This window comes from Trichoderma citrinoviride, assembly GCF_003025115.1.
Source record: "Trichoderma citrinoviride strain TUCIM 6016 unplaced genomic scaffold BBK36scaffold_15, whole genome shotgun sequence".
NCBI classification, from domain to species: domain Eukaryota; kingdom Fungi; phylum Ascomycota; class Sordariomycetes; order Hypocreales; family Hypocreaceae; genus Trichoderma; species Trichoderma citrinoviride.
In genome coordinates, this window is record NW_020194723.1 from 500,485 (window position 1) to 521,978 (window position 21,494).

Sequence of the window (21,494 nt, forward strand, 5' to 3'; positions counted from 1 at the left end):
CAACGCTCCGTCTCGTCCTACGATTCGTCAACCGCACTCCTCCAGTCGTTGGATGCCCGAGCATGTCTTGCCCGAAGCTCAGCGGCGCGAGCCCTGCTGGTCCAGCTGGCGACTCATTGTTAGCATATGTCATGGGGGCACGCGCTTCGCGAGTGTTGGCGGCTGGTACTTACATCTTGATGCGGCCGTCGTCGCCGCACGACGCCAGCATGCATGGATCGGTCGGGTTCCAGACGACTGCGTTGCAACGCGGTTGATGGGCGGGCAGCCGCTCGACGGCGGCGCCAATGTTTTTGTGCCAGATGAGCACGTTCCCGTCTTCACTCCCGCTCATGACGAAGCTCTCGTTCGCTCCGCCAAAGGCGCTGCGGATCATGAACTCGCCCCCCGTGTGTCCCAGAAACTTGTGCACCGAGTTTCTTGTCGTGAGGTCAATCAGCTGAGCCTCACCGTCCTGCCTATTGACCAGCAAGTGCCGAGAATCCTGACTGATGCTGACCGAGGTCGGCCGAGCCTTCAGCTCCAGGTCGTACTCCAGCTCCCGCGTGATCGCATCGTACACGTGAATGGTTTGCAGATCGTCCACTGCCACCAGCAGACGGCCATCGGGGGAACCACAGACGTCCTGCACTCTGTGTTTCTTCCCCCATTCGATCGTCTCCTCGTCCCACACGTTGAATGTGCAGAGGCCATGAACCTTATCGAGGCTGCCAATTACGAACGACCTGCTGTCGGAGGACCACACACAGCCACTCACCGGCTCGTCAAACTGTTTCAAAGACTTGATCAAAGTACCAGTCTGGATCCCAAATATTAGCAACATCCTTTTGATGCGACAGGGACTTGGTTGGGCAAACAGAAAGCATCGGGAAAGGGGCTTCCATGGTCACTTACATTGGCATCCCACAGACGAGCGTACTTGTCAAAGGAGCAGGTGACAATCATGGAGTCGTCAGGACTCCAGGCGATATCACCAACGCCCTCGCCTCCATGGTTCGGGAGGACATGTGTGACGGAAAAGGTATGGGTATCCCATATCTTGACGTGCTCCCGACTCCCGCAGGCTGCTAGGCGCGTGCCGTCATGAGAGAATCGCACAGACCAGACTTCTCCTCCAAGCTCGCCTAGCTCTACTGCCCATTCCGAGGGAAAATTGCGCCGATCACAGAGGTGATCGGAGTAGAGAGACGGAGACGACGCTGCCGTGTGATAGAGGCATGTGTCAATCTGGCTCTGCTTGACGTGCTGAAGTAATATCGCCAGCCGGTTCTCCGGCAGCATGACCGATGGCGAGATGCGTTCTATATGTCAATAGATTAGCAAAACAGGCACTAGAACAAAGGGGTTGTGCTGGGGGATGGCTCAACTGGATAATTCTGAGAGCAGCTTTCTTCGAGACTGTCCGCGGGCACCATCCCAGTCGGCCTTTCGCATCAGGTCCTCCGTCGACTGGCACATGAGCAGGCTCGATAAGAAGTGAAGTTTCGCCCTGTCGTGGTTCAGGGGTGTCAGTTCGCCCCGGAGAGTGGTCAGCGCTCGGCTGGTGTCTCGCTGCTCCAGTAGCTCTAGATACTTTTGCTGCCGGAGCCAGAAGCGCATAGCATTCTTGTCCGAGCCGGATGTGAGGACCAGACCGTTACCTCCGTCGTCATTCTCTTCCGCCACCGTTGCACCTCTCAATAGCTCTTCAGCCTCTGCCCAGGCACCGGCAAGCACGGCGGAGCGGAATGCCGCCACGGTTGGGCTCTCCAAGCTATAGCCGCTCTCCTGGCTGACGCTGTCGGCTGCCGCCTGATAGCCCATGTCCTTGAGGGCCTGGATCAATATTCGCGTGACTTCCTCTCGGCTATGTCCAAAGTACGTTGCTGGCTGCGAGGCTGAACGCTTGTCGCCGTTGGACGACCCGTTTGTCACGACGCCGGCTTTTCGGCTGCCGTTGGCAGCAAATGAAGACGCGGCATCCCGCTGGGTTGTGGGCGCGGCAAAGGAGCCATTTGACTGAGACTGGGCAACGCCGGAGCCGTTGGACGTCCCGGCCAAGTCCCCCCCGTCTGACAGCATGCTGATGCTTGCGCCGCCACGTCGCCTTCGCTTGAGTTGCCTCCCAGCAGTTGTGTCCGCAGCGGCAGGCACAGCGTCCGCAGCAGCGAGGGAAATGTGAGACTCGGCTTCTGGCGGGTGGTCTAATGATGCTCGTCGTCGTCGGCCTAGAATCTGCGGAGGAGCCCGAAGCGAGGTCGAGGCACCAGCTGGGCCTGCTGTAGAAGACGCTATATTCGCAGCAGTGGCCGGGGATCTGGTGGAAGAAGAGGCGGAAGTGTCGATGGGGTTCGGGACAGAAGGAGCGTTGAGTGCCGCTGATGAACTATCAGAGGAGCTCCGAGAGGCTGGCGGAGAGCCAGGGCCGTCGGAGGCGTCAACCGAGAGGGCACGAGGGTTCAAGAGTTGGTCCACGTCGACTCTAGGCGGCAGGTGGCCGCGGGACGATGGGGGAGGAGGAGCTGGGGAGAAGTCGGAGGAGAGCTGAGGGGGAGCTTGAGGCGAGGCTGGCCGGCGGCCAGAAGGCGACAACGGGCTCGGAGGAAGTCGAGACGCGGGCGTAGGAGCTCCGGATGGCGAGGCACCGCCAAGTGACGAAATTCGGGCGGACTCGTGCAAGCGGCAGGCAGCCTGGCAAGGCGGACTCTGGGGCTCGCCGCGGTAGACAGAACGAGGGAAGCAAAGCACGGGCACGGGCACCAAGCACCAAGCAGATGCGTGGCGGAGATGCTGCTGGAATGCCGGAAGCAGACGGCTGAAGAGAAGGAAGAAGGAGGAAGAAAAGGCTCGTCGTTTGCAGCGTGTGCGGGATGAGGAAAATGTCGTCAGAGGGGTTGAATGTCCAGATGGCTGGCAGTGGAGGTGGTTGTGGAGGATTAAGGTTCCGGTCAAGGCGGCGCCTCGGGCCAGTGCTGTCCTGTTCTGGGACTCGGCTCGGCTGGCAGCCCGTCATGGAGGTGTTTCAGCGCCGCCTCAGTGGCTGGAGCGCTGTGGCCGCGCTGGAGAGGCGAGAGCTACAGGCACTGGAGGGCGGCGCTGGAGTGTGTGCCGGGCTGTCATTGAATTGAGGGATAACTTAAGGTATGGTCAATGTTCGATTGTGCATGGGCAGACGTGGAGAGTTGAGAGCTCGCTCTTAACACAGCCTATACTCGCTTCTTGAACTCATATCTACCAAGGCAAGCCTCACTCATCTCAGCGTGTCCAGGCGGTCATACTTTCATCAATGACATGATGCTCCTTCGTCCAGGCAATACGACGGTTTAGCGGCCCGTGGCGACAAGCTACAGCCGCTACCAAGCGCCTTGATTGAGAGCTGAGCGTTTGATGCTACGACAGTGTCCCAGACACTGCAAGTTGCTGTGCTTGCCTCAGAGCCAAGGATTATCAAGGGAGCATCAATCGTGTCACAGAAGGTTTCAAAGGCGGCTGCTTTGCACCGATGAGGGCTTGCGGCCTCTCGTGGTGGAGTTTTACATCAAGCACAAGTAACCGTCAGCAACGACTCTGGACATTAACTGGATGACGATAAATCCAATGGAAGGCTTCTTATCCGCTCAGTTCAGTACTTACATACCTTAGGTAACCTAGGCATGGGTGATATACCGATCTGATGAACCAAAAAGTATCTTCTGGTACTCCGTAAAGGCACACCTTCGACCCTTCTATTGTGCTGCTTCAACGCACCTCACGACGTTAGGCGCCGACTTCGCCCGCCCTGTTTCCGCCTCCATGCTTGACGGCCGCCGTTGGTTGGGCTGCAAGTATCCAGCTGCATGACCCGCGCCTCTTGAGTGGCTCCCGACCCAGATTCCCCTGCCTCGAGACCCTGATGGCTTCAGAGGTGCATGTGCCTCCAGATTAACAATTACACGAAACAAGTCTGCCTGGGCCCACCAGGTGTGAAAGACATCTGCGAAGCAATACTGCATCTCGTGAATCGGCTTACATGCGTTTATAGTTGTTCTTGACCTTCCTTCCTTCAGTTCAGCATCTGCAAAACCCTTCGTTTCGTCATCCAGCCTCGTGGGTATTCGGGCATGAGTGACGATATGTGGGCAGTACAGGGTGAAGTTGGTTGATACCTGACACGGCGCCGACTTACATCGATTGGCTGCCGCTGGCTGGCGCCCAAACCCGGCCGTGACTGGCAACCTCTTCCCTCTTCTCATGGTTCCCCGTTCTATCCAATAGGTGCTCGTCTTTCCAAGAGTTTTCTCTTCCTTTCAGCTTTTTCCTCGTGAAACCGCTGGAGCGTCCGCTGTTTGTCCACATCATCGAGTGACGTGAGCCCCTGCTAGGCTGCATGTGCTGGGTTTGCAGCCTCCCCGGCGAACGCACCAGCCTCACGTGAAGGGAGCCCGACTCGCATCAAGTACAGGTACGAGCCACGAGCCACCAGCACCGCTGTTCAGGTAGTAGTCCCACGCTAGATGTACCCATCCAGGGCACTTATCTCGTACCGGTACCCCGCCGCCTCTCAGCTGCATCGCCACACGTGGCTCACACGAAAACAACTCCCTGAACCCGCCTAGTGGCATTTCCCAGTCAGGCTCTCTCTTCCATGCGAGTCCTCCTAACTCCATCACAGCCATAAACTCGCATCCTCTCAACCCTCAGCCTGCTCGCGGCTCTCCGCCATTTTCCCTCCCTTCTGCGAATTCAGGACAGCTGCAAGCGCCTTCTGGGAGAGCCACGTCTGGTGCAAGTCCCCACGCTCGAACCGGCAAGACTCTCTTCACCGTCTTACCGGCTTATCACACACGGCACCCCGCCACTTCCCTCGACCGCCGCCGTCTTCGCGATAGCCTCTTCCCCCCTTAATCGACGAAGCTTCTGATCACCGACTCCTCGCCGCACATCTCCTCTTCGTGCCATCACCAGCGCAAACATGAGCGGCTCTGGCTCTTCGCTTACCCAGACGGGTGGCATCACCGATCCCGCCCTGATCCAGTGAGCCCCGACTGCCTCTGTCACGCCCCTCCCGTCGTGGTGCCGCCGTTGCTGACGTCGATTCTCTCTCATCCCTCTAGGCTCGTCAACAAGCTTCAGGATGTTTTCGCAACCGTCGGAGTCAACAACCCCATTGATCTCCCCCAGATCGCCGTCGTCGGCAGCCAGTCGAGCGGCAAGAGTTCAGTGCTAGAGAACATTGTCGGCCGTGATTTGTGAGTAGCTGCCGTGGGGGAAAAGTCCACCAGCTTCCCCTATCTCGATTTCCTTCGAGCCATGCTAATAGTTCGACTGCAGTCTGCCCCGAGGTACCGGCATCGTCACGCGACGTCCCCTCGTCCTCCAGCTCATCAACCGCCCGGCCCAGTCCAACGGCGTCAGCCACGAGGACATCGAAGCCGGCGCCGACAAGGCCGCCAACCCGGACGAGTGGGGCGAGTTCCTTCACATGCCGGGTCAGAAGTTCTACGACTTTTCCAAGATCAGGGAGGAAATCTCGAGGGAAACGGAAGCCAAGGTTGGGCGAAACGCTGGCATCTCTGCAGCTCCCATCAACTTGCGCATCTACTCTCCCAATGTCCTCACCCTGACGCTGGTCGACTTGCCCGGTCTGACCAAGGTCCCCGTGGGCGACCAGCCCCGCGACATTGAGCGCCAGATTCGAGACATGGTGCTCAAGTACATTTCCAAGTCAAACGCCATCATCCTGGCTGTCACCGCAGCTAACATCGACTTGGCCAACTCGGATGGCCTGAAGCTGGCGCGCGAGGTCGACCCCGAGGGCCAGCGCACCATTGGTGTCCTCACCAAGGTCGACCTGATGGAAGAGGGAACCGACGTCATCGACATTCTGTCCAACCGCATCATCCCGCTGCGCCTGGGCTACGTTCCGGTTGTCAACCGAGGACAGCGAGATATCGACAACAAGAAGGCCATTGGCGCTGCCCTGGAGGCGGAAAAGAACTTCTTCGAGAACCACGCGGCGTACCGCAACAAGAGCTCCTACTGCGGTACCCCCTATCTCGCTCGCAAGCTGAACCTGATCCTGATGATGCACATCAAGCAGACGCTGCCGGACATCAAGGCGCGCATCTCGAGCTCCCTGCAAAAGTACAGCGCCGAGCTGGAGAGCCTGGGCCCGTCCATGCTCGGCAACAGCTCCAACATCGTGCTGAACATCATCACCGAGTTTACCAACGAGTGGCGCACGGTTTTGGACGGTAACAATACCGAGCTGTCCAGCACCGAGCTGTCCGGCGGTGCCCGTATCAGTTTCGTTTTCCACGAGCTTTACGCCAACGGAGTCAAGGCCCTGGACCCCTTTGACGTCGTCAAGGACCTGGATATCCGAACCTACCTGTACAACTCGTCGGGTCCTTCGCCCGCCTTGTTCGTCGGCACCACGGCTTTCGAGCTGATCGTCAAGCAGCAGATCAAGCGAATGGAAGACCCGAGTCTGAAGTGCGTGTCGCTGGTGTACGACGAGCTGGTGCGCATCCTGTCCCAGCTGCTGTCCAAGCAGCTGTACCGCCGATATCCCGCCCTGAAAGAGAAGATGCATAGCACCGTTGTTGCCTTCTTCAAGAAGGCCATGGAGCCCACCAACAAGCTGGTCCGAGACCTGGTCTCGATGGAGGCCTGCTACATCAACACGGCTCATCCCGATTTCCTGAATGGCCACCGCGTATGCGCACCCCCTCTCCTTTGCTCTCCACTCATTCACCGTGTTTCTAAGCTCGCAGAACTAACAAGCATGACTCGCACGATCTAGGCCATGGCCATTGTCAATGAACGCCATAACCCTGCCAGACCCGTTCAAGTTGACCCCAAGACTGGCAAGGCACTGTCATCTGCCACGCCAGCCCGAGCTGCCAGCCCTACAGTTCCTGATGCGGACGGAAGCTCAAACGGTGGATTTTTCGGCAGTTTCTTCGCGGCGAAGAACAAGAAGAAGGCCGCCGCGATGGAGCCGCCGCCACCCAGCCTCAAGGCCTCAGGCACGCTGTCAGAGCGTGAGGTTATCGAGGTCGAAGTCATTAGTGAGTCGATTGCTTGGCGAACAACGGAGAATGCGTCCTTGCTGACTACAGATAGAACTGCTCATCTCTTCTTACTACAACATTGTGAAGCGAACCATGGCCGACATGGTCCCCAAGGCCATCATGTTCAACCTCGTTCAGTACGTATCGACGAGATGAAGAAGTTTGAAGAAAGAGAACCGAGTACTGACCGTTTCACAGGCTCACCAAGGACGGCATGCAGCGTGAACTCCTGGAGAACATGTACAAGACGGACAGCATCGACGACTTACTGCGAGAGAGCGATTTCACCATCCGCAGGCGGAAGGAGTGTCAGCAGATGGTCGAGTCTCTCGGCAAGGCCAGCGAAATCGTCAGCCAAGTGCAGTAGACGAAGACGAAACCAGACGCGCATTCTAGATTGGCGTGTTAGAACGAATTGGGCGACTTACGGCTTATGAGATGCAACGACGGCACGCACAATGACTCGCCCCCCCTTTTCCTCCTTTCCCCTCAAAACCTCCCTTTTTATTTCCTTCTTTTTCGATACCAACGGCTGTTCCGGAGGCTAGAGTAAATGAGTAATGAGAATCTTGTCCAGGAGAGAAGGGGAAGAGTCTGGGGTGTCGGCCATGTGGGATAATCAGGGTAGAAAAATTAACTCGTCGGGATGGCGGAGTATTTTGGAGAGGCGGAGCTGGTTCTTTTCTCGTTTTATCTCCTCAGGATTGGAAGTAGGATTCTTGAGAGATTGAGATTGCCGGCTTGTGCTTCTGGTTGGCTGGGGAGAACGGTTTCACTTGTTTTAGGCTTATAGCATGAGAAATTAGAATAACCATTTGCTTGATTTTACCTCCTGATGCGTGGCATTATGATGTGCGTAGTGCCTCATTACATCCTGCGTTGTGTGGCTTCGTGATGGTATCTACACTGTAGAAAATAAGTATACAGCAATTGATACATCAGACGCTGATATGATACCGAATCGACCAATGCATCAATGTGCCGTCTCATCGGTATACCATAACAACTATGTCCAGAAACAAAAGGAAAAAGTTTCGAAAAGAATTCCAAACAACCGAAAACGCAAAATCACAGCTTAGACTTGTCCCTCTCCTCTCTCAGAACAACCGCCGCTCCCCCTTCAGCAAGATCATACTGCGCTCCCCGCTCCCACCCAGCCCACTCCGCCAGAAGCCTTTCTCCTCCATCGCCGGGCGCAAGGTTCGTCCCCGCGTAGCCCCCTCCCTGTTCGTAGTCCGCGGGCGCGTAGAGCGGCGTGGCGGCGAGCGTCACCGCGGCCCTTTGGTCGCCTTCCCTGGCGGGCGGCTGCTGCGATTCCAGCTCGCGGTAGTGCAGCACGGGGACGCAGCACGCGTCCGTGCCGTCGAAGACGGCCTCCCATTCGGCGCGCGTCTTGCGCTTGAACGTCTCTGTGAAGAGGGCGCGGAGGCGAGGCCAGAGGGAAGTGTCGTGCCGCCTGGATTCCCAGCCTTCTTCTTCTTGATCCTGGAGGCCGAGGCCCTTGAGGAGGGCGCGGAAGAACTGGGGCTCGAGGGCGCCGACGGACATGTACTCGCCGTCGGCCGTCTCGTACGTGTCGTACCACGGACAGCCCGAGTCGAGGATGTTGTTGCCGCGGGGCCTGTTGCCCACGGGGGTTTTGAGGGCGACGCGCGGGAAGGTCGCGAGGTAGGAGCTGCCGTCGACCATGTTGGCCTCGACGACCTGGCCCTTGCCTGAGGAGGTCCGGGCGAGGAGCGCGAGGAGGATGCCGTGGGCGAGCATGGCGCCTCCGCCGGCGAAGTCGGCGAGGATGTTCCACGGCGGGAACGGCTTCTCGCCTTGTCTGCCCAGGAGGGCGAGGACGCCGGAGGCAGCCAGGTAGTTGATGTCGTGGCCGGCCATGTTTGCGTACCTGCCGTCGCGGCGGAAGCCCGTCAGGCGGCCGTATATGAGGCGCGGGTTGGCGGCGAGCAGGGCGTCCGGTCCGAGGCCGAGCTTCTCCAGGACGCCCGGCCGGAAGGGGTCGATGAGGACGTCGACGTGCTTTGCGAGGCGCTTGATGAGGGCTGCGCCGCGGGGGTTCTTGAGGTCGACGACGAGGGAGGACTTGTGCCGGGCGAGGAGGTCGGGGGAGGGGACTGCGCGCTCGGCGTTGGAGGGGGGCTTGTCGATGCGGAGGACGGAGGCGCCTGCGTCGGCGAGCATGAGGCCTGCAAAGGGGCCTGATGATGATTTAGTGTGGGCGAGATGAGGGAATGGATATGAGAGTGAGGATGAGGCGATGGTGAAGGTGGGAGGTGAAGATGAGATGCGTGGCAGTGAGGGATTACATACCAGGAGCAAGGCCGGCAAACTCCAGGACTTTGATGCCCTTTAACGGAGGTTCGGAGGCCATTGTCGCTGTCGATAGAAGAGAACGGGTTGCTCTCATTGAGCTGTCATGGTCGAAGTTCTTTTACATCTTGTCACAGATTGAGCCGATGAGCTGAGACCCGATGCGGCGGGCCGAGGTTTAGCGTGTGGGGTAATAGCCGCCGCCGGGCTTCCACAAGGAGAAGGCGGTATCTAAATTCATATCAGCATCGTACCGTATTCGGATGAGATCGACTCATGAGAAGATGTTGTAGTTTGAAGCAAGTTGGGTTGAAGAGGAGCCGTACCAGTTTCGTTTAGAAAAGAGTCGCTCAAACAACAGAGTGGTTGGGTGTATCTGGGATGTAAGGATGAAGGTGGAGAGGTTGGCGTGGAATCATATCCTGTCAGCCAGAGAACTGGTAGCCCCTGGCGTGCTGCGAACTGCTCCATCTCGCTCTCAGCGCCTGGATTTCTTCGTCCAGCTTTATGCCCATGGTGGATGATATCCGGCGGAAGCACGATATGAGCGACTCCTGCTGCGATGGATGCGTCATGTCCCTGGCGATCCACAGCAGCCCGACGATGAGGATGGGATCCCACTGCTCGGCAAACTCGTTGCGCGTTGCGGCTCCGGCGATTTGTTGAGCGTGCCAGCTTAACGACAAAAGATGGCGCTGTCGGCTAGAGAGGCGCAAGAGCCGAGGTTTGCGCTGCAAAAGGAGGCGTGATGATATGTGGTAGACAATGTTGCATTGGAGAGCAATCGAGCTCGTGTAAACGGGGATCGGAAAAGAGGAATCGTTGTCGGCGTCGATTTGGCCGGCTTCAACGCTGCGAATCTCTAGAATCGGCTGCATTTCGACGGGGCGGCCATGGTACCACTGCTGGCAACTCGACCATAGTGAGGACCATTTAGACGAGAAATAGGAGCCTGCCCCTGGGGACAATGTCTCCTGCGTCGCCGACGTGAAGAAAGGAGGGGAGCTGGAAGCGATGCTGTTGCCATTGAGCAGCTGGAGACAGCTCGCAAGCTGGATTAGACAAGCGTTGTAGATGGACTTGGTTGACGGTGGCAAGGCACGGTCTGCTGGGTCGCGAGTCATTATGAGATCCAGAGATGTCAGCGGTGGCTGATCAGTCAACAATGATGCTGCGAGGTCTGTTGAAAAAAAATATGTTAGCCAAATAGGTCTTGACGCTCGTCTTCTCCTTACGATGTGAGTCAAGGAAGACCAACTGACCAACTCTGGAATGAAACAGCAACAGGGTTCCAAGCGGCTCCCCAATCCCCGAAAAGCTGCTGTCATCTCTCGATAGCTCACCCGACTGGAAAAAAGAGAGCCTTCTCCATTGAGATGGACTCAGAGTGAATAGCTCTCCCACGGCGAGCAAGGCAAGTCCAATCCGTCTAACTCGCGGCTCCTCAAGGTCAAAAGACGAGCCGGGGTCTCGCCGAGGTATCGTAGAGGCTCTATATGTCGGATCAGATCTTTGCAGCTGGCTGGAAGCAGCCGAGGATATTGCGGACATGATCGGCCGTCTTTTCTGTGCGAGTAGCATAAGCTCGGTGCAAAACAAGGAGCCTAGATCTCCCGCTTCAATCCAGGGCGCGAGGTTATACTGAAAGTGGAGCAGTCTCGCAGTCTCATTCTTGACGGACGCAGCGTGGGAAGAAGAGAAGTAGTCTTTCCACTCGGATTGCGGGATATGAGAGACGGTCTTGGACTGAAGACGCGAGCTCTCAATGAGACTGTCTACGGTATCGTCTCCAGGTCCGATCAGAGATTCTGGCTCGTCGACATGTAATGGCAGCCTGTCGCCTTGAGAAGATGGGGGGACTGGAGCTGACGATGCCGAAGGCCTTGTCGATGAAGAGCCATCTACAAACTAGCAGCGTCTCGTGTAAGCATAGCCGCTCCCTCTCACTTCATAAAGGGAGAGTATAAGGCCTGACTCACCCTGAGACTTGGGTAAGACGACGAGGGATTGTCCGGACGAAGAAGAGTCTTTTCCTGGCCACCGAGCCTGGGGCCTATGACGAAAGTGAGTTCCGGATATTTGCACACGACGCTCCTCTCCTGACAGCTGCCACACTGAGGCTTGCGCTCATCACCTGCGGGAGCCAGTCAGCATGCAACTCAAGGCTTAGATGCTTTCTCTCTCTCGAGCAAGCAATTCTTCAGGGGTATCTCTAGCGCAGTCGGATACGTGTAGGGCTCATGGAAGTCACCAGAACATACACTTTCGTCTCCTCTTTCGGCACGGCAGACATCCCGTCCGAACCCTCCTCTTCGCGTCAGGGACATTCCGAATGGAGGGCATCGCATCGTATCCGCATATCCCAGCGGAAGGCACCCGTTATGCTTCAGTGGGGTAAATATGCATCGTAGCCTTGGCCACCCTGCATGTCAATGGCGGAGATACAGCGGATAAAGGCAAGCTTCGAAGGGATGAAGCTGGTAACGAGAGAAGTAAAGGTTACTTTACTGCTCAATAGTCGGGTTTTGGCTTGCAATGGAATTCTTCGTATACAGGAATTCGTATGGAGGTAGAAGGCGAGCGCCTCTAGCGCCCCGCTAATGGGGTGCAGACTTTTGTGGGGGTGCCCCGTTAGCTGTGCATGCGCCTTGTTGCCGTGTTGGGCTAGATCAGCATGTAGGGCAAGCTGATATAAAGGGCAATAGTAATATCACGAGAGTGAGACGGAAGACTGCCTTCTAGAAGCTCTTGTCACTTTAAGATACGTTAAGATACGTCCGTCATTACACCTTTAGCAGTCAAGATCAATCTCCCCGATATTTGAACAAAGAAATGCATAATATTAAGACGAGTTATTCATATGTGGTATCGTTGGCTTTACTCCATTGCAGCCGTTACAACTCTTACAGTACCTCTCTCCTGCCAGCAGCTGTCCCAAATCTACAGCTTCTCAACCTGCGACTCGTGAATCTCCTTCTTCTCGTACTGGGCTGCCGCACGGCCCTCGACGAGAGCCACCAGGCCCACCTCCTCCTGCACCTCCCTCATCAGCCGGGCGTCAATCTCGCCGGTGCGGCTCTTGAAGACGCGGTCCATGTCCTCGAGCGTCGCGTTCTTGGTCTCGGGGAGGCAGAACCAGACGGCAAAGATGCCCACGACGAGGAAGCCGGCGAAGAAGATGTAGGTTCCCCACGCCCAGGCCTCGAGCATGGGAGGGACGAAGAAGGCGATGGCGAAGTTGTTGAGCCAGTTGCTCATGGCGCCGATGGAGGCGCCCTTGGCTCGGATGGAGAGGGGGAAGATCTCGGAGACGAGGGTCCAGGAGACGGGGCCCCAGGTGGCGCCGAAACCAGCAATGTAGACCCAGATTAGGGCTGTGTGTGAGGAAGCGTTGGTCAGCTATTTGCAAGACGCTTTCAGACCTCCCGATATTGTCCGTGACTTACCAACTGCGACCCAGCCGGCGGCGACGTGGTGAGGCCAGTCGTGGCCGAACTTGGCAACGATAATACCAACGATGACCATGCTGACAGCCATGACAATGGAGCCAACGAGGAGCATGGGCTTGCGGCCGACCTTGTCAATGATCAACTACAGCAGCAGCACAGGGTTAGTGAGCCGATAATGGCTAGAAGAAGGGGGAACGCGAGGCAGCTTACCATGGCGGGCACCGTGCTAACCATGAAGACGACACCGGTAACACCAGTAGCCAGTAGAGCGGTGGTGCCTCCAGTCAAGCCAAGAGTGATGAAGATGTTGGTAGCATAGTAGATGACTAAGAAGCAGGTTAGTAAAAGCGTTGTAGGTATCCGGGAAGTGCGTGAAAAAGGGGCTACTTACTTGCATCGATTCCACTACATGGCTTGTTAGCATATGATGAGATAGTGACATTCTGATGGATCATCTTACCTCCACTGCTGGAAAAACATGATGAAGAAACCGGTCAGGACTCGCTTGATGTTGTCCTTGGAGTTCAAGCACATGGCGTACTGGGCAAACTGTTCGATAAAGGCACTGTGCTTCTTGGCCGCCAGCTTGGGCAAGTCTCGCTCAAAGACACGCTTCTCGAAGATGCTCTCGGCCTTGATCTCCAGGTACTCGATCTGCACGAGCTCGTCGTCGACGGGAAGCTTTCGCATCCAGGCCATGGTCTTCTTGGCCTCCTCGTCGCGGCCGACCTTGACGAGCCATCGGGGCGAGAAGGGCATGAACCAGATGCCAATGGCGAGGAGGACGGCGGGGATTCCCTGGATGATGGAGGGGAGTCGCCAGGCGAGGTTGCTCTGGCCCTCGCCGGTTCCGCCGATGAAGTTGCTGCAGTATCCGATCCAGAAGGAAAGCATGATGCCGAGGATGGTGGCAAACTGGTAGAAGGAGACCAGCAGGCCTCGCATCTCGGGAGCCGACAGCTCGGCGTTGTACAGAGGACCGACGCCGCTGAACAGACCGACGCCGAGGCCGGTGAAGAATCGGCCGGCGTACAGAAGCGACGAGACACCCTCGTGGGCTCCGACGTAGAGGTAGCTGCCCAGGATGACCCAGATACAGGCGATGAACATGGTGTACTTGCGGGAGATGATCTCGCCGAGGACACCGGCGGACAGCGAGCCGACAATGCCGCCCAGCTGGAGGACGGACGTCAGCCAGCCGGTAGCCGAGGACGAGTTGACGACGGCCGGGAAGTTGTCCTTGAAGCGAGTCATGACCAGGGACTGGCCCAGAACTCCTTGTTGGTAGCCGTACTCTAAGCCACCCAAAGAGGCGAAGAAGGCAATGAAGAGGACCTTGGGGTTGTTCCTCAACGACTGCCACATGGTCTTCTGGGCTTCGTGGACACGGCGAGCCGGCTCCACGGCAGCGACGCCGCTGGGAGCAGTCTCGATATCCGATCCGGTGGACATTGTGCCGGTGCGGAAAGAAGTCGGCAGTATGTCACTCTTGTGTCGGCTGTTACCCTTTGATGAGACCTGGTGCTGAGCGAGGGGGACTGAGCTGGTGAGGGACAGCGATCGATCGCCTTGCTTGGGTTCAAATACCACGAGGGACGGGGGGAGAACCCCAGGATTTTAAAGGCCAGTCCATGCCACCGCGTCCCCGTACTCCAGATTTTTTTTTCCCACCCTGTCTTACCCCATGTTTTCCAGTCTTTAAGCTGCCATACCCTCGCAGTCGTAAAAAACCTGGAGTTCCCCCTCCATACGAATCATGTCCCGGCGGCGGTGGAGCCGTGCTGAGGATCGGGGGTGGATACCCGCATGTTCTGAAGTTGGTTGAGGTTGTGCGCGAATCAAGGTGGTGTATGTAGGCTCCGACCCCTGTTTTGGGGCAAGCGGTTCGCATCAGAAAAGACCGAGGACTGCAGAATGAATATGCACACCAAATCTGTCATATGAGCACTGCCATCTCGCCGCATGGTAGTAGTACTAGTGTGCGTGTTTTGGGGCGGTCCTCCAGTCGCGGTTCTTTTGTTAGGTAACCATTTGCGGGCCCAGCGGCGCCAACTGGCGCGAGTGCCGAGCTGGGAGCCGATTGGCTGCAGACGCCTTCGGGGGTTGCCCGGCCCTGCGTCTCAGCGGCTTGCGGCACCAAAGCGGCTAAAGGTGGAAGATGAACCATTCCCAATGCGGCAGCGTAGCCTACGCTCACCACCACCTCAGCGAGATGCCGGACTGACTCGCCGCACCAGAAGCCTTCCATCAGTCCAATATCATGTCATGTGCCGGCCCCAGCAGAACGTCGACTGCTTCGGTTCGAGAACCGCCACCCAAATACGGGCTTTTCCTTCAGCGAATCCTGCAGTCTATTGGCCGGAGCTCCAAGTCCCGGCCCGCGTAACTGCGGAGACGGAAGCGCCTCCATGCATCGAACATCCCAAGTCTTCGGTCCACTAGAGCTGATTCTCCCCCAAGTTTCCCCAACCTTCTCCACGTGGAGAGCCGAAAGGCTTTTTTTTTTTTTTCTTTTTCCTATACTTCTTGGTAATGGCTCGATTTTGTTCAATCTGTTCATGACACCATTATTGTCATCTTTTCCTGTTTTTCGTCCAGTTTCATCGTGTTACGAAAACGCTAGTTCGTGTAATTGACGTATTTGCCTAGTGCTGGAACGGCTTCTCGGCTCTCGTCCTCTCAGCAGACTCAACGGCTGACCAGCGGGGACGAAAAGACCAAGACTACATGTACTAGGCAGTAGCGTTATAGCCTCTAGCACACAAAGTCACGTCAGGAATCCTCCGATATCAGACCAGAACCAGGTTTGCAGGGAAGCGGCCTTGGAGGGGAGCAGAGCAGCATAGAACTAAAGCAGAGGAGACAGAGAGACAGAGAGACAGAGACAGAGACAGAGACAGAGAGACACAGACAGAGAGAGCGAGAGACGCGGGTGCTCCCGTCTCTCCATGGCCTCTGGCAATGGACGATGCCACGGCCAACCATGTTGACGGGGACACCTTCATGTCCCCGAACTCGCTCTCTCCCTTTGACGAGTACGCCGCGAACCCACGGTATATCGAGCTTCAGGAGGAGCTGCGAGGCCTGCTCTTCGCCGGAGTGACCAGCCTTGCCCCGAGCAAGAGCGCATCCCCCGAGCCGGCCACCGCCGCCGACGAAGCAGCAGCAGCAGCAGCAGCAGCAGCAGTAGACCATGACCGGTCACCTTCGTCAGTCCCGTCATCCAAGAGCCTCGACTTCTCGCGGGTGTCGATCCCCAAGATGAGGCTCGTCAAGTACCTCAAGAACTGGGTCACCGAGTGCTCGCCGTACCTCGACAAGTTCGACGAGGCCCGCCACTTCGGCATCCAGGTGCCCCTCATGGCGCAGAGCTCGCCGGGCCTCTTCTACGCCGTGCTCGCCTTCTCCGCGCGGCAGATGGAGCGCAAGGCCTGCCTCGACAGCAGCCACGACAGCCTCGAGCTCTACCAGGAGAGCATCCGGCTGCTCGCCCCCGGCCTGCAGGCCAAGGACCCCAACATGCTCGTCACGGCCTGCATCCTGGCCGTGCTCGAGCTCATGTCCGGCAGCCCGCGCAACTGGCGGCGCCACATTGAGGGCTGCGCCGCGCTCTTCGCCTTCTACGAGGTCACCGGCTTCTCGGGCGGCCTGCTGCAGGCCGTCTTCTGGTGCTATGCCCGCATGGAGCTCTGCGGCGCCATCATCTCCGGCGGCGCGGAGAGCACCGTGCTGACCCTCGACAAGTGGGTGCCGCCCGTGCCCGAGGGCTTCGGCACCACCCGCGCCCACGCCGAGGACTTCGTCAAGAGCATCTTCTACCAAAAGGGCCGCGAGACGCCCGACATGCACGCCAACTGGGCCGTCTACCTGTGCGCCAAGTCGTGCGACCTGATGCACCGCCAGGTCCGCCTCGTCGAGCTGGGCGAGCCTGACGACGCCGACGACCGGCCCTTCGCCGAGCGCTGGCGCCGGCTCTGGTCCGAGCTGCAGTTCTGGCGCGACACGCGGCCCAAGTGCCTGCTGCCCATCATGACGACGGAGGCCGGCGAGAACCAAATCTTCCCCATCATTCTCTACGCCCACTGGGCCGCCATCTCGAGCAATCAGCTCTACCACACAGCGTGCATCGTCATGCTCGAGATGCGGCCCCCCGGCGAGACGCTGCCAAACACGCTCGAGTACTCGGCCATCTGGCACGCCCAGAGGGTCTGTGGCATCTCGTGGACGAACCCGCACCGTGGCAACCTCATCAACGCGATTCAACCCCTGTACATCGCGGGCAGGTTGCTGACGCACCCCAGGGAGCACCTTGAGGTGGCGCGCATCTTCAAGATTATCGACAGGACGACGGGATGGGGCGCGGTGTGGCGGTTGAAAGACCTTGAGGCGGAGTGGGGGTACGAGTCGGGCGAGATTCTGAGCATGATTTGATACCCGGAGGATCTTCTGTTTTATATTCTTGGTCATGGCTAGTGAGGAGCAGAACGAGAAGGGCATGACGCATGAGGACCCAGTTTGAATGGCAACCTGTATATATAATGATGAGAACAACAACGACATTATACGAAACCCGAAACTTACCCAATGATGCCAACTTTCGCATCTACAAAATCATACTTGCGATTTACAAAGATCTGGTCACTTTTTGCAGTCCCCTCAGTTGCTTATATGGTGCGACTTTCAATCTATGTAAGCCTTGGGACAGCCGGGAACGAACCAGTAGTTCCCGTTGTACACGGACGTTGCCAGCAGAAAGGAGAGGAGGGCATCGACGCCGGCCTGGTCGAAGCTCCCGAGGCCGCCCCTTGCAGACACCAAGGCCCTGGCGGCGTGCGCATGTGTATATGAGACATCTGGGCTTCCCTCAAAGAACTGCGATGGACTCCCGTGTTAGCGAATCGCCGTGAATTACTCATGCACGAGACATGGATTTTTAGAAAACAGATTTTCAGGTCGACAATATGAGAGCGGTCCAGGACGAGTGATGACTCACAGCTTCCGAGCACAGCTGCATGGCCAGCGTAATGGTCTGCGCAGAGGGCTTCTCTTCCGCCGCAAGCGCGCTCTTCATCATCTCTATGCAGGCCAGCCGGTAGCGCTGCATCTTAAGGTGGCACTGGGTGGCCTCTCCGGGATCATCCGTGTTGAGAGAGCGCCGATGGTAGGAGATGTAGAAGATGCAGGAGAGGAGGCACGGGTGTTTGATGGCGAAGGGGACGTAAGTTGTCTTCATACGGCCCATGACGACGGGGACCTGTTCGCGGGGAAAGCAGATTTCATAGCCGTACGTGAGGACCCAGTCTAGGACTTCAAGAGGGGAGGAGACGTCAGTAAGTGTTAGTTCAGCAGTTCGTGATGAGCAGCATCCGATATAACAGAGTGCAAGCATCTGCACCCAAGGCCTCACTGATACCGCCACTGGCACCAAGATACAGCCATTTACAATGGCAGAGCGATGAAGGGGGTAGGAGTATGAGTAGGAGCAGATTCCATGTTGTGTAACATCGGGTGTGCTCCACATGTAGCATGGCAGATCGGCAAATGCCCAATCTGAGATCTGATCTGAGATCTGCATGGAGAGAACAGGGTCACGAATAAAATACACAGCGAAAAAGCATCTGGACTCACAAAAATCAAAGGTCTTGCACTCGTCGGACGACAGCTCCCAGGCAAACGACCAGCCATCCGTCTTCGTATCGCCAATCAATTTCCTGGGATGAGGCAGAGCTGCACTCCGCTCCAGGACTCTGGTCTTCGGGGCTATTCTCCGAAAGCCTGGACAGCAGCTCGACAGCCCCTCGTCTTCAGCAGCAGTACTACTTGTACTGCCTGCGGAGGTGGAGTCCGGCGACTCGGACGAGGCGGAAGACTCTGCAGGAGCGGCCGCTGGTGCATGAGAAGCGGCAGACGAGGCTGCGCAACAGGCACAGGCATTGTTACTGCTGTTGCCAGTGTTGCCGGCCTTTCGCTGGCGGCGGCGGGCGTGGGAGTCCTTGGCCACGTGAGACCGGATCTGGCTGATACGCTTGGCCGAGGTCGATTCGCGAGGATGTGCCGTGTTGATGAACTGTAGCTTGATGGCCGGCGGGCGGTTGGGTGTGGAGGAGGAGCTTGAACCATGGTTATGGTTGGGGCCCAAGAAGCCAGAGGGGGGCCGGGCTGGCGGTAGGGCTGGCGGCCGGGTGGAGGTGGAGGTGGGAAGCGGCCGATGCAGCATGTCGTCGCGGTAAATGCTATAATCGTCGATGATCGGCTCAGCTCTTCTGTTCCTCCAGCCAAATACGTAAGTAGGTAGTAGCTGGTCTTGATTGTCCTCTCCACGGAACTACCGGCAGCGGAAGAGACAGCAGCTCCTTGGCCTGCGGGATGGTGGGTGAATGGTGCCTCCCAGCAGGTGGTTGCTGTACAGCGGCAGAAGTGGCTAACAAAGGGAAGACGCCGGCGCAGCCTGATGAAGAAGCCTGGGAGCGGGCCACTCACGATGGAAGGCTGTTTGCAAATGTGGGCGGACAAGTTGGGGGTCAGGCCCAGGAGAGGTTGAAGTTGGGTTGGACTTGTGTATTACACGCACGGCAACCTTGGAAGTAAGGTAAGGTAAGGTAGTTGAGGTACTGGGACGTGCGGCTGGGGAGCTGTTTTCCGGGGTTGAGCCAATGGCGGGGGCGAGCTCCAGCGCTGCAAATGCCGAAAGGGGCTCTAGAGAGGTCCACTGATAGGGCCTGGGGGCGGCTGTCGCAGTGAGGTGCTGCTGGCAGTGGAGGGTGTACATGTACATGTACTTGCGCGTCTCCAAGACCCGATCCGACCAACAGCTGCCATCGGCTGGGAGAATCAACACGACGTTGAACGCCAAGCTACTATCATCATCATCATAATCATCATCATGGGAAATGAGATGCGGATGCTGTCGCGATTCAGCAATCTGAAGGATGACGAACATCCAGGCTGAATCATCAGTTTCAGCCACTACGCTCGTCGTCAGCAATGCAAAGCCTCGCCCAGTCGTGCCGCGCCACATCCAGCCGCTACCCCAAATCCAGAATAGGCAGCATTCGCAATGCATTGAGGAGACGTTCAACTTTCTGAGAGAACCAATTGCCCAGTAGAACTTCATCCTTCGCTTAGGATCGTGCATGGTAGTTTGATGCAGGGGATCAGGAGAGTCTCTGTGGCGCAGCGAGTCGAGGTTCACTCGAGCTGATGATAAAAAGCTGAGCTCGTCGCCATTGCGTTGGGTCTCGAAAGAAAACGCCATCGACGCCGGCGAATCAACATTGGAGCTGCAGTGACGTAACCACCGAAATATCAGGCTATCTATCAACACATAACCTGAGAGGCGAGGGTAGCCATTGACGGCATCTCAAGACCTCAGATCGAGCAGCCATGGACAACGGCAGTGGAAGCAGGTCAAAGCACGAGGAGGCAGAGGAGGAGAGAAGGGCTCAGGCTCAGGCCCAGGCATCGGCCGACATGCCGCAGGAAGTGATACCCTATGATCCGGTGCCAGCATACCAAGAGTCACACCCGGAGCCGTCAGGTTCGGCCTCGCCCGCGGCATCCCGTCAGCTTTCAGCGTCAGGATCGGCTTCCGCGCCGACGTCGGCCCTGGTCCCGACCATCACCTCGCCCTTCAACTTCCCTACCAGTGGCCAAGGCAAAGGCAAAGGCAAAGGCGACTCTGCCGCTCCGCCAATCTACGACGACGCCGCCGCCGCCGCCGCCGCCGCCGCTGCCAGCAGCAGCAGCTCTGCATCTGCCCGGCCCATTGCCTTTCCGCAGATCAAGCCGGACAAGGACTCGCCGTTTCTCCCGGCCTATGCCCCTGTCCTTCTCAGCTACGGCATCACCAAGGAGACGTGGCGGTCTTTCCTGGCCACCATCTCGGCCTTCCTGACGGCGACGGTATCCGACCGTGCCCTGTCGCACGCCACCGACATGGCCGCCCACATCGGCCAAGCGCCCAAGAACCTGGGCAAAAACGTCGCCGCCCACGCAAAGTCCATCGGCAGGAACGTGTCCGACAACGCCAAGCGCGGCAACATTGTCGGCGCGGCCGTGGGCCTCATCGGGGGGACCATCTCGCTGCCCATTTCCACGGCCCTGGGCATCGTCGGGGCCACGCTGTCGCTGCCGGGCCAGGCCATTGGCGCCGTGACCAAGAAGCCGCGGACGCCGCAGGAGAGGGCGGCGACGTACGCGGCCGTGGCCAACGACGAGTGGCTGCACATGCGCGGCCTGCACGCGCACCTGTTTGACTCCGCCGGGCTGGCGCATCACCTGGGCCTGCCGCTGGATAGCATGCTGAGCATGGCGTGGGAGACCAAGGAGAGCGATGCGGCGAGCCAGATGAGGGCGCTGGAGCCTCACGTAGCTGGGCTCGAGGTCGATGAGGGGACGATGCTGCAGTTGAAGACGCAGACGCTTTGGTTGGTGTTGATGCCCGGGAAGACGCCTACCGCGAGTTGAGTACCTTATCTCTTGTGAGTTGTGTGTAGTTCTCTTATTTCTCCTGCGAGATGTGTCAACGGCGACTTGCACAAAATTGGATAGCTATTTCTTAACAAGATTAATTAGACATACAAAAGAAAGAATTAACAGGTCGATATTAGCAATGTCTAGTATCGTTTGACATATTGAGCTGCCTGATAAACTGTCTTGAGTCTGGTCCGTGTAGCATGCAGTAGCATAGGGCTAC

The 21,494-nt window shown here is 57.6% G+C and overlaps 8 protein-coding genes across 8 annotated transcripts; 3 read left to right on the top strand and 5 right to left on the bottom strand.

The window, feature by feature from the left end:
* Window positions 1-17: 17 nt before the first annotated feature.
* BBK36DRAFT_1172185 (WD40 repeat-like protein) lies at window positions 18-2,992 on the bottom strand (the record flags this gene model as incomplete). The annotated part of the gene is made up of 5 exons (XM_024895696.1): window positions 18-105; window positions 174-799; window positions 895-1,301; window positions 1,368-2,214; window positions 2,969-2,992. The coding sequence occupies 5 exons, from the start codon at window positions 2,990-2,992 to the stop codon at window positions 18-20; spliced, it is 1,992 nt and encodes a 663-aa protein (XP_024746215.1).
* Window positions 2,993-4,599: 1,607 nt separating this feature from the next.
* On the top strand, window positions 4,600-7,449 carry BBK36DRAFT_1136450 (vacuolar sorting protein). Its single transcript, XM_024892981.1, has 7 exons — window positions 4,600-4,871; window positions 4,931-4,992; window positions 5,073-5,207; window positions 5,290-6,676; window positions 6,764-7,031; window positions 7,087-7,171; window positions 7,233-7,449. Exons 2-7 carry the CDS (start codon window positions 4,931-4,933, stop codon window positions 7,399-7,401), a joined length of 2,106 nt encoding a protein of 701 aa, XP_024746216.1. The 5' UTR covers window positions 4,600-4,871; the 3' UTR covers window positions 7,402-7,449.
* A 653-nt stretch (window positions 7,450-8,102) lies between these two features.
* Window positions 8,103-9,411, bottom strand: BBK36DRAFT_68191 (CoA-transferase family III; the record flags this gene model as incomplete). Its single annotated transcript, XM_024898502.1, has 2 exons — window positions 8,103-9,238; window positions 9,351-9,411. The coding sequence occupies 2 exons, from the start codon at window positions 9,409-9,411 to the stop codon at window positions 8,103-8,105; spliced, it is 1,197 nt and encodes a 398-aa protein (XP_024746217.1).
* A 364-nt stretch (window positions 9,412-9,775) lies between these two features.
* BBK36DRAFT_1183857 (hypothetical protein) lies at window positions 9,776-11,129 on the bottom strand (the record flags this gene model as incomplete). Its single annotated transcript, XM_024896372.1, has 2 exons — window positions 9,776-10,521; window positions 10,613-11,129. Coding segments are annotated over 2 exons (1,263 nt in total), but the record flags the coding sequence as incomplete, so codon positions are not given.
* Window positions 11,130-12,287: 1,158 nt separating this feature from the next.
* BBK36DRAFT_1136451 (general substrate transporter) lies at window positions 12,288-14,594 on the bottom strand (the record flags this gene model as incomplete). Its single annotated transcript, XM_024892982.1, is given in 5 exon segments — window positions 12,288-12,724; window positions 12,797-12,941; window positions 13,010-13,125; window positions 13,291-14,383; window positions 14,394-14,594. 4 exon segments carry the CDS (start codon window positions 14,249-14,251, stop codon window positions 12,291-12,293), a joined length of 1,656 nt encoding a protein of 551 aa, XP_024746219.1. The 5' UTR covers window positions 14,252-14,383; window positions 14,394-14,594.
* A 1,166-nt stretch (window positions 14,595-15,760) lies between these two features.
* On the top strand, window positions 15,761-17,230 carry BBK36DRAFT_1183862 (hypothetical protein; the record flags this gene model as incomplete). Its single annotated transcript, XM_024896373.1, has 2 exons — window positions 15,761-15,898; window positions 16,028-17,230. The coding sequence occupies 2 exons, from the start codon at window positions 15,761-15,763 to the stop codon at window positions 17,228-17,230; spliced, it is 1,341 nt and encodes a 446-aa protein (XP_024746220.1).
* A 270-nt stretch (window positions 17,231-17,500) lies between these two features.
* Window positions 17,501-18,914, bottom strand: BBK36DRAFT_1094161 (hypothetical protein; the record flags this gene model as incomplete). Its single annotated transcript, XM_024889054.1, has 3 exons — window positions 17,501-17,671; window positions 17,793-18,106; window positions 18,428-18,914. Coding segments are annotated over 3 exons (972 nt in total), but the record flags the coding sequence as incomplete, so codon positions are not given.
* Window positions 18,915-20,182: 1,268 nt separating this feature from the next.
* On the top strand, window positions 20,183-21,265 carry BBK36DRAFT_1183871 (hypothetical protein; the record flags this gene model as incomplete). Its single annotated transcript, XM_024896374.1, has 2 exons — window positions 20,183-20,195; window positions 20,337-21,265. 2 exons carry the CDS (start codon window positions 20,183-20,185, stop codon window positions 21,263-21,265), a joined length of 942 nt encoding a protein of 313 aa, XP_024746222.1.
* Window positions 21,266-21,494: the final 229 nt, after the last annotated feature.